At 40.1% G+C, this 12,295-nt stretch overlaps 1 protein-coding gene across 1 annotated transcript in view; it reads left to right on the plus strand.

Moving 5' to 3' along the window:
- Positions 1-2,608: 2,608 nt before the first annotated feature.
- The window catches only part of LOC147677689 (ETS translocation variant 3-like protein), a 28,993-nt gene continuing 19,306 nt past the window's right edge, over positions 2,609-12,295 (plus strand). Inside the window, exon 1 of the mRNA XM_086946487.1 lies at positions 2,609-2,669. Within this exon, the coding sequence (XP_086802613.1) occupies positions 2,609-2,669 (61 nt within the window). The remainder of the gene's footprint in view (positions 2,670-12,295) is intronic.

Genomic DNA, 12,295 nt, shown 5'->3' on the forward strand with positions numbered 1-12,295 from the left:
AGAATCCAGGTACAAAGAATTCAGGCGAGCCCGTAGTTCGTTCCAAAGGTCTTTAATTTGACAGTCACAAAGTCGAGGGATAACGCGTTTCGAACAACAAGTTGTTCTCGGTCACATGACCCGCGTTCACCTCATACCGCTTTTTAAAGGTGTATTGCACACAAGTTAATGAAAACAGAAAACATCTCTCCTTTGAAGTTTCCACAGTCTTGGATTCATATAACAATCAGTTAACGTCACTGACTTAGAGTGCTATGGTTAATTATAATACTTGTGTTTTTTGTGTGAACATTTATATCATATTTACAGTGAAGGGTGAAAAACAGCTCATTATTACAATTTAGCTCAGAAAATCATTATTACAAATTATGTTTGGTGTTCTGAAGTTCAGGTATAGTACCAGTACAATATTTTGTAATCAACCTTTCTAGCTCAGGGCGCATATATATATATATATATATATATATATATATATATATATATATATATATATATATATATATATATATATATATATATATATATATATATATATATACAATAAACAAGAACTTACCAGCTTAAAAAATTAAAAAACAATGGAATACTTAATTTTAAATAAAAAATAATGGTTATTTAATTATCATTTTATTAACTCCCCACGCTATACCCCTATATGTAACACAATTTACATAATTTTAAATCAGTTACATAATGAATTAATAATACATTTTTTATTGATTATTACTCAATTAACTTCCAACCCTACAAACTCAGCAGCTCAAACCTCACATTTAACTAAAATATATGATTATTGCACAATTTACATGATTATGAATCAATTTGATTTTATTTATACATTAATAATTTTAGTTTTGTATAACTTCCCAACCCATACTCAAACATTCTTAGCAACCCGCAACTAAAATATAACTATAATAAAACCAATATTATATAATGTACATAATTAATAACCAATTCAATAATCAATACATTCATACTTAATGAATTATTACTTAACTAATGTCCCACTCAATACCCCTGCAAACCCAAGAGTTCAAACATAAAACATAACTAAAATATATGAGTAGGACACAATTTACATAATGTTAATTGATTATTATGTAATTGCCTTCCCATCGTATACCCCTACAAACGTAGCATCCCACACCTAACATATAAGTAAAATACATCAGTATTACAAATATACATAATTGTTATCAATCACATACTTACTTGCAAATTATCAGTTAATTAATACATTTTTTACTTCATTAACTTCCAACCCTACCCCCTACAAACCCAACAGTCTACAACACTATAAATTAACAATTAAATTATATATTCTAAATCACTTAAAATAACAAACCATATTTTTTAAAATTAATAACAGTTTTATAAAAAATAGTAACACTTAAAATTGAATATGAACAAAAACATTATAATAATTAAAAACCGAAATTCTTTACAACTATATTATTGAAAACAATCTAAACAACAACAATATTCTTCACAACAATATTACTTACCTGATATTTCTGCATAACAATATTTTTATTTTTGTATCATGATATTTGTTTCTGATATTTCTGGCTCCCATTATTCACAACTCAATATGTTGTGCCAATACCTCATATGCTTCACTTTTCCTCATCCACATTTCAATTAATCTGTATTAAGAGATTGTTAAACCTGGAAAACTTATTCTGCAAAAAATATTTCCAAACTATGGTGTAATCGTTTATGGGTGCAGCGGACTGAAATTTATGGTGGGCACAAACCAAGACCTTTTGAATGTATTGCCAATATATATAATATACTTAATGATTATGGCTTTCATCTAGCCATCTGCATCCATGTGTCCGGTGTTACACCATTCACATTTTCTTCCACCACCTACTACACCATACACCAGTGGCTGAAGTGGGTCAACCCACTTCAGCCACTGGCCTACTTCACTGTGAGTGGCAACATCCTGCTGTTTCACTACGAGCAAATCCTCACACAAATAAATGCCCTTCATTGTAGGGGCCTATAATGGCACTGTGTGCTTTTTCTGCTCCTTCTTCTTTTTCTGGAATAAATATTTGCATTTTCTAGCACTGCAGAGGCCAATTAGAACATGGGATGGCACAAGGGGCAAGATGTCTCTGTCAAAGCTTTGACTCCGAAACAAAATCTCCTTAATTACTTGTTTCTGGTTTTGGTCTAGTCAATTGTAACATAATTAATCTATACCAAGTGTGCTCTTCTGCAGCCTGCACAAAGGCTATTGCCCCTTTTACAAATGTAACTGAAAGGGCAAAAGTTGAATAGGTAATAATTAAGTATGTAGTCGGTTTTCACACTCAAGAAGAGTGAAAGAACATGCATGCAGCACATTGGGTATCTTGTACTGGTGTAAGTTCTACTTTTTGGGATCCCTGAAGGGTTTACTTTGTCAGCGTTCCCCTGCTACCACTTTCCTAGAATAACAAAACTGCCTGGAGGTGATTCACAATGCAATGTGTGTGTGCTTTGAATATGTTCAACAACTGCGACCCTCACTGACCTGTTGTTGTACTCCAATCTGATCCTGGATGTTTGTGTTTCAGTGTTCCTGGTTCTCTATACCTTGGCTGGTGGTGAGATGCACTGCGGCTGCGTTACAGAGGGCGTGGCAGCAGTGCCCAGCTCTTACTGGGTACCAGGTGAGTGATCCAGGCCGCTTACAGTGTGCAGTCATGCAGTACTACAGGGCGCTATAGTTACATCACATTGCATTGTATCAATATGCATTGACATCTTTGTGACCAGTCATACCATGGCGCGTTACAATGTACTCACTTTTCCGGCAAAATCACATCACAATACAGTCACTTCACAGGTCAGCCGCACCACAGTGTTCACTTCTCAGGGTGGTCACATTGTAGTGCATCAATGTAGTTACATAGTAGAGGGCACAGTAACATCAGAGTGCTGTCCCATCGCAGTGGAGACAAATCATAGTCACTTTCCAGCCCACAGTCACTTTGTCACATCACAGTGCACAGTTACATGTGAATTATTATTATTAGAATTTATATTGCGCAGCAGCTACCCAGAAAGGGTTTCCCGGCGCATATAGAGAAGCCATAACAAGCTGGAGCCTAGACAACTTATTTATCAAACAGCCAGGTTTTTAGCAGCTTACGGAAATTGGAATAGCTTGTTTCATTTCTAAGCGAAACTGGGAGATAATTACAGTACGATGGCCCAAGATATGTGAAGGATTCCCTCCAATTCATTTTAGTTTGTATTTTGGGACCACAAAACGGCCGTGGGAGGCTGATCTTAGATTTCTGGATGGAGTATAGGGTGTGGCCAAAGTGCGGAGGTAGCTGGGGGCTGTTCCAGATTTAATTTTGTGCATGTGAGTGTTTTAAATTTCACTAGATTTCCAATGTTTAGCCAGTGAAGTTTACGTCAGAAAGCGGAGATCGATTCTCTTTTTGGCACTTTGCATAAAAGTCTGACTGCCACATTTTGGGCCATCTGTAGTCTGTGGATGATCTGTTTGTTTGAGCCAACATAAAGGACGTTTCTGTAGTCGAGCCGGGAGGTGATTAGGGCATTGACTACAGTTTTTTTTGTTGCTTCTGGTAGCATCCAACAGATTTTTCTCAGCCATTTGATGATGGAAAAACAAGTGGCTGCGACTTTTACTGATTTAGCATGCATACTCAAAGTGTCATCAAGGAGTACGCCTAGGTTTCGCACTTGTGATGAGGGGGTAGGGAGGGTCCCCAGTTTGTCTGGCCATTGTTGTATGCTCCAAAGGTTTTTCTGCTTACCCAATATTAGTACCTCTGTTTTTTCTCCGTTCAATTTAAGGAAGTTGGTTATTCCTGTCTTGAGTGTAGTAGTGTCATTGGGGTTCTGTGCAGATAATGAGAACATGATTTGGGAATCATCTGCGTAGGAATAGATTGACAGACCGGATTTTCTAGCCAGCTCTGCTAAAGGTTTTACATAGAGATGAATAATAGTGGACTCAAGATGGAGCCTTGTGGTACACCATGTGCGAAAGAGTACGTTTTGGAGCAAGCTTTTTGGGAAAAAAACTTTAAAACTTCTGTTTGAAAGGAATGCCTGGATCCATTTGAGAGCTGCTCCGCCTATTCCAATTTTGCTCAGTGTGTTTATGAGCACTGTCTGTGAGATGGTGTCAAAAGCGAATGTGAATCCACAGGCACAACAAAGAGCATAGTCACGTAATAGTCACACACATCACATTGCATATAAATCACAGACCACATTTTCACCAATCACCTCACAGTGCACAGACGCATCACAATGACATCACAGCGCACAGTCGTATGACACTTCGAATCACAGCTTTATTGTACCAGAATACGTAGAATGTCATCTACCATATTGAGTCCCAAAAACCTTTGTAAATATATTGCCTTATTGGAGTTAATGATAAAAAATGTACACCTAATGGGGTAGTAAACAATATTGAGACATTATAGTTATATCAGACGATATTTTTGTAGACAGTCACCTCACTTACCATCACATTACTGTCTGTCGGTTCATAACTTCCCAGCTGCATTATCTGACCTGTAGAATAGGCCATTACACATGTAATAAGGTAAGGGAGATTCTGCTCCTTTTCCATCCTCCCTATCATGCACGCAATACAACCACAAAAGAGGAAAAGGAGGAAGAGGTACATGTTTAGGATTCCACCCTTCACTTGGAAAATGTACGGTTTTAAAAAAAATGCCCTCCGCTACTAAATAGTGGCATGCTTCATCATAGGGCTGCTACTACCTCCTTGCGCAGATCAACGCCTGGGATGGTGCAAAGGGAAGGGGAAGACAATACAAACATAAATGTGCTGGGATCCACACAGTAAACTATATACAAATGGACAGTGATTGTGTAAATGTAAAACTAACTCAGAGATACCCCTCCAAATTTGTATTCATGAGTTCCCCAGATAGAATTAAAAATTAAAAAACAGAGATGGTCTAGGGGATGATAAGGACTCCTCTTCTCTCCTGTACTGTTTCTATGTCGACATGTTTCAGACACTACTGCCACCCATAAAGGGTCGTTTGGCCTTCCTCAAGACTAACTGTCCCATTTAACACTAATCCCTTTTTGGTAAATATCCAAAAATTCAAGGGGATATGCGCGTTTGACAAGAAAGTATTTCTATATACAATGACCTTGCTTGTCACTTTCTGAGGAGACACTCTCATGTGTTTCTGAAATGACAAACACTAAACATAAATACAAATACAAAATAATACCAAAAATTTTCAGATTACATATAGATGTGTCTTGATTACGTTTAAAGGGAAGACAACTCCTTCATTGCACTTTAATCGAATGCACTCATAGGCTTGGTCACGGAAATACCCTGACCGCCCTATACCACACATATTGTCACTCATCACACAGTTGCACTGTGAAAAGTAGCGAGTCTTCTAAGACCCCCAATGCTGCCCTGTGGCGGGGTCCCACCTCTAATTCACCTTGGGCTCGTTACCAAAATAATGAGGCAAGCGCTGGAAACTGGAAGACAAGAAAAAGGTTTATTACTCTTAAGTGGAGACCATGTCAACTGCAGACACCGGGATGTCTCAGGGAGGTGTTCTGCTGGCAACTGCTTTGGCTCTTCCTTTTATACAGGTTTGACACAATGTATTTGTTTCATTTATCATGGTTACAAGCTTGTTGTCACACAAGCCCAACATTGTTTCATCAACATGGTTACACAAGCCCAACATTAATTCTCCTCCCACCCAGGTCAAAACTAACAATTTAATCTTGCAGCTGGACCTTGCTTCAGGGTCTAAAACATGTGAGACCAGCCAGATCTAAGAGTCCGTTCTGTTGATAAAAACAGGTCCCATTGTTGGAAAAAACAAGTCTTGCTGTGTGCAGTGCAACAAACCATGTTTGCAAGAGTCTGTTTGGTATTTGGAACCTGTTTGTGTAGGAGTGTCCATGGGTTTGCCTGTAAACAGAGATGAGAGGAAAAACGAGTTTGTGGCAGCAGGTGGTGTTGATGTTTATCTTGGCAATAGTGTATAGCCCCCAACTCACATACCAGGTTGGTCAGAGGGATGCTAGTAAGGGCAGGGTGAAACAAAGGTGACCAACGGAATACAAAATGGCTGCGGTTGGTCAGAATGACTGCAGTTTATGTGCACGTAGGAACTTCCATCAGACAAGATGGCGCAGATAATGTTCATGATTGTCGTTTTGCTTTTAATACCACCTCTCAGGGGGGAGTAGGAAGTCAACGGTGGAGGTGAATCTACAAAAGAGTAAAATAGGCTCCATTGTTACCGCACCCAGTAAAACTGAGTGTGGTAACACCAGACCCTTATTTGTCTGAGCTGAACTCCACACAAGAATTCCTTCTGCACAACTCATACTCAAGCCATACTGTTGTGAATGCTGAGACCTCTGGTCAGTGCTTTGAATGGAGATATTGAAGTGCAGGTACTCACTATTTAAAGTACCTGTTTGTTCTAGAGAAGTGCTGGTAATCGCCCATTAAATATACCGCAGCAATGCTGAGAAGTGCAGGTACTCTCCCATTAAATATACCTCAGCAATGCTGAGAAGTGCAGGTACCCTGCTTTTCAAATGAAAGAAGTGCATGGACTCAGTCCTGGACAGTACCTACCCATTTAAAGCACTTCTTCCAGTGGTGGTTTGTGGACCTGTTGTAATCATTCTCTCACACATGTTAGAGAAGACAGTAATACATTTAGTTTGACGAAAACTGCTGCCACTCTTAAAAGACCCCAGATCTTAATTTGAGACAGTGCTTTCCGGTGCTCGGCACCTGCACTTAATTGCAGGCACTTGGAATAGCTGTTCATTTAAAGATGAGCAGGAAAACAGTTATTTAATTATTCATTACATGTCCAAAACAACTAATACCAACCACCCAAACCCTTTTTAAAGCTTGGGGGCCTAGAACAGTCTGCATTCCCACACTTGTAGCAGTGTGATGGTTAGTAGTTGTGTAAGTTCTGTTATTGACAGCACTGGCACTGGCAATGTGTGGTGCAAACTGCTGTGGCCTCATTACAAAGGCACCAGCACTTATTTGTTTACAAATTAATTACTGAAAAGACCCCGTTGATTAGTGTATGTAGAAGAGATCAGAAATGCACCAGGTTGTGACCACGTGGGCACTGGCAGGAAATTTATCAGGCTGGACATTCCAAATGACTCCAGCTAGGCTTTAGAAGAGGCGCCGTAGCATCATTACATCGGCTCCCTATTAAACGGCGAAATTATGTACAGCAACCGGTCAACCCAGTTTCAAGACGGTTTCATAGTTTTCGGCCTGCACATAGTCCTAATACATCTGACCAATGCCAACTACAAGTGCCTAAGATTAAAAGATGCCACACTGGACTCAAGAGTTGCGAAGGTACAGTGGAATCAGTCATATGCCAAATGCTATTAGGAAAAATGGTAATCTTTTACATTTTAGGAAGGTCTTCAAAACTTGAACTTACCACTGTAAAAACTTGGCTTCAGTTCCTCTTTTTCACTTAGTCTGTCATTAGTTCAAAGGTGCCTTTGGGTTCTACATCTGTTTATAGGACACAAAATACAAATACCCGTGAGCTTGATATATATTTTAGTTCATTCTCACCATCTGTCAATACAATACCCACAAATGGAGAAACTAGCTCTTTTCTGTACTCTTAAAACTTTTTCTTACACCCCTCTCATCCAAATTAATACTATGAGCGATGGGGAGGAAGCCAGAGAAGATGTGTCTGCATGCCTGTTGGTCCATCAGTACCAATGTAAGGAAGCGGACATTTGCTTGAGGAGTTGTGAAATTCGAGGGACATAATTACACTTCTGGTGGGAATGTCCTGATATCTAACATTTGTGTGAGGCAGTGCTAGTCCAGATCCAGAATATCATGGGTTTTGGGTAAGACATGTGTAACCTAGTTGTTCTATTGGGGGCGGAAGGAACTGAGGGCCTCTTCCCCCTTGACTCAGCTGCTGTTTCCCAAACTCCTACTCACAACCAGGCTAACTATAGGACAATAATGGAAGGATCGGGAAACACCTACCATAGCTTCTTGGTGGAACAAGGTGTGGAACCTCTACACCATGGAAAGATTCTCAGCCACAGTCCGTTACAAACTGTCATGGTTTGAAAACATTTTTCCCCCATTCTTGACATTTATAAAGCGGTATGATTTGATATTGCACATTGACCTAGCACCAAAAAAGCTTGAAATAGCTGGCCTATCTGGTGCCCCTGAGTAAGAAGAGTAGGATGACCAAATACTGCTTGCCCGATTGACACACTGGCGGTTGGGGGTTGTTCTGACCCTGGGAGCCCCCAGACCCTACATAGTTGAGTCTTCCATACCAAAGATATGTGGTTCAGTGCAGCGGGAGTGAGTAGAATAAACACCTTTGCAACTAATACTCAATTGTACAATGAGATTCCCACGGGGTCATTTCTATTCTGTTTAGGGGATCGGTTTAGACATGTTTGGTGGTAATATTTTGTACTTGATGTGTATGTCCCTATTGTCCCACACCAAGACTGTCTGTTTAATTATGCTGTTGTTGCTGTCCACCAATCTCCCTTTTGTTTGTTGAAAACCTGTTTTACATACAATTGTTTAAAACCTTTCAAAAAAGAACTGTGATGCATTAAGGACTTTTGAAAACATTTCATTATTTGCAAGATATTTTATGTGAAATAAGGCACTTTGCAAATATATTTGAGCAATGTAAATGAAAAAGCTATTGTAAACCTGATGTCAAAATATGCCTCTACTGTGAAAACCTTAGGAATGCCAACAAGTGTTCTGTTTAGTGTCCACTCTATAATAATGTCCAAAATAAATATTTAGTGGTCTACTAACAAAAAAACATAACAAACCAAAATCTATGTCTGAGTGTAATTGTACTACTCTTTAGAATTCATGAATTTTAGCTCTGTGCCATTTACAGCAACTACAACCCACAACTGGACCCGACAGACTTCGCCAAATGCCTCCAGAGTTTATCCACTTGGATTGTGAAATCTACATCAAAGTGTAGTCTTACTACTTTTTGGAATTCATGAACGAGAGGACTGCTACCCATTGGTGCCATGCTCGCACACATCCTGAATGCCTCTATCACCTTCTTGACTTTCCCAGACCCTTTTCAATGCATATATGATCGCTCAAACCAGCAACATCTGCTCTCACCACATCATCATCCTCTCCTATGTCAATGACACTCACTTTCTGTACCTCACAGACAAGACACCTAGTACCCAGATCATGTTCAATGCTTGCATGACTCAAATTGCCCACTGAATGAAGAACAACTGCCTAAAGCTGAACACGGACAAGACTGAAATCATGATCTTCAGGCAGAGTACTTCACAATGGGACTCCACCTGGTGGCAAACAAAGCCAAGGCCGACACCCACTCCCACCACCCACACTATGAACCTCCACATCTTCATCAACAGCAAACTCAACATGACTTCCCAAGTCAATGTCGTCACTGCCTCATGCTTCCATACCTTGAAGACGCTCAGAAAGATTTTAAAATGGCTCCCACTCAACACTCAGAAAAACATCACACGTGGTTGGTCACAAGCAAGCTAGACTACAGGATAAACCAATATGCCAGCTTGAGCAAAAAACTCACCAGAAAGCTGCAGACTATTCAGAAGTTGGTGATCAGAATGACTCTCAACCTCTACAATGCACTCACATCACACCACACATGAAGGAGCTCCACTGGCTCCCCATACGCAAACGAGCACAATTCAAAATCCTCACCCACACTTTCAAGGCACTATATAACACTGGCCCAACATACCTCAGCAATTGCATCTGCTTTTGCAAACCTTCCAGACACCTCTGATCATCTGGAATCCTCCTTGTGCACGTTCCACGTATCCAGAAAAACAAATTTGGCAGTTGAACCTTCTCCTGTAGTGCTCCTAAAGCATGGAATTACCTGTCACCTTACAGAAGAGCCTGCTCCTCACTTCTTGAATTCCACCTGTAGCTAAAAACTTGGCTTTTCGAGTAGTTCCTCTAGGTCCTAGATTTGGCTAGGCTTATACCTGCTCAGCACCAGGATCGTCCCCTGGGAGATAGTGTGCTCTACAAATCTGCAGAACATAACATTATTGGAATCTGCTTGGAAAGCTATACATGGGGTAAGTTTCCTTGAAAATGATTTGTGGAATCACAGGGTTTCCAAGTTTATACTCCAGTCCCACTGTTCTATGTGGGGGAAAACTCCTGACATGGGGAATGGAATCCCCTGTTCAATAATTGCATACAATATTGCAAAAATTGCATTTTTTGTGTGGCTTTTTTCCTCTGGGTGGGGTGGGGGGTTCTCAGTAGAAAAAGCTCTTCTCTTACACACCTACAAAATTTGGGGGTGATCCATTCCCCTTCCCAACCTGGAAAGGATTTACCTCAGCAGATTTCATTGCCCACAAACATACATTTGTGGCAGTTTATACATTTATAAGGCTAACCATGCATTAAATGACCCATGAATGTCCTCACTCCACCCCTTCATTAGGATTATGGTACAGAGACACTATCGGCCACATGCATCAAGGTATTTAGGAATCGCAAACAGTGCGATTCGGTAAAATCGGCCGTTTGCGATTCCTAAATATCTTTTTACTATGCATCAATCATTTTTGGAAAAATCGCTATTTTTAGCGATTTCCAAAAATGCGATTGCTTCTAAGGAATCGCAAATTTGCGATTCCTTAAAAGCAATGCATGATTGTTTTTAAAATTGCGAATTCGCAATTAGGGGCGGCAAATTACCACAAGGGTGAACCTCGTGGTAATTTGCTAATAAGATTTAAAATGCTCAAATTAGCATTTTAAACACTGTCATGTTACAGACACACATGTCCTTAGGACATGTGTGTGTGAAACATGCACTTTAAAATACATTTCAGGGGTTCAGGGGGGGTCCTTTGGACCCCCCCCTGCACCCATGGAATGCATTAACATTTTACGAATTCTAATTTGCGAATTCGCAATTCCCATTGGTTCCTAAGGGCCTTTTGGCCCATAGGAATCAATGGGAATTGCGAAATCGCAAATTGGAATTCGCATAATATTTGCGATTCGGTAAAAATTGCGATTTTTACCGAATCAAAAATTTTATGCATTTTCAATCATGCATCCCGTTTTGCGATTCCTTATTTGCGATTCCCTAAAAATCGCAAATAAGGAATCGCAAAAACTGACTTTGATGCATGTGGCCGTATATTCGTAGCATAGACAAGTGCAACCGTAAAAGCACATGCTGTCAGGAATCTCTTGTGAATCCTTGGCATGCATAAGTAAGATAAAGTTGGTTGTAAGCTTCGGTTTACAGCCAAGTTTACTGTATGCATAGCCTACAAAAATGCATTATTGAAATGCATTTATCACTTGTATACAAATTAGTTGTATATTTTATTTAAAATTATTTTTATTAATTGTGTAACAGTATAATCAACACAGGAGAAATATATCGACTCATAGCAATTTACAGGATCCTTAGTACTGCTCTGGTCCCTCAAACAATATAGTATCATGCCTGTCAAACCCACCCAAAAACAGGACAAGTCCCATGGTGTGTGTAGTCTGCCATAATGAGTCACTTCTACATAACTAGACAACATTAACAACCTGATCAGAAATACTCACAAGATGTTCACTCAATTTTCCCTCCCAGGGTTCCCTTGCCCTGCTAGGCCTCTCGCCTTAATTGCTCTAACCAATGTTTTTGCTTTATGTACGTTCCCTCCTATCATCCCTTTGCCCACCCCCATTTACCCCTCTCCGCACCCACTCCATAACTGCATTTGTGAGGTTAGTCATGCAAGATGCTCACTAGTACTCCCTCCAGTGTCATAGATCAATTTAAGGGGGTCTTGTACCCGGTGGGTCTAAAATTGCCTGTGTCATCTCGACCTATGTTTCCAAATCATCTATAAGTTCATCATCTTGTCGCATCATCCCCATGTGTATCTCTTCCAGCGTTGCCCCCTCTACCAGGCTCCCCCTCTCGAGGCATCCACAGTAGGCGTCCTAGGGCTAGCCCAGTGTATGGCTATATAGTCCCCCCTTGTATATATGTATCAATTGCTAGGGATATCTCCTGCCAAAACCTATAGAGCCCTAAGCACTTCCATATCAAGTGTATGACATTTGCATCAATCTGTCTGCACTTTCCACACACAGCCGAGGCCGATGTTTAGATCTTCTGAATTGTCAATGGGCTAAGCTTACTGCGCCAAGCCAGATGGA

Source organism: Lissotriton vulgaris, chromosome 12, assembly GCF_964263255.1.
Source record: "Lissotriton vulgaris chromosome 12, aLisVul1.2, whole genome shotgun sequence".
Lineage (NCBI taxonomy): Eukaryota > Metazoa > Chordata > Amphibia > Caudata > Salamandridae > Lissotriton > Lissotriton vulgaris.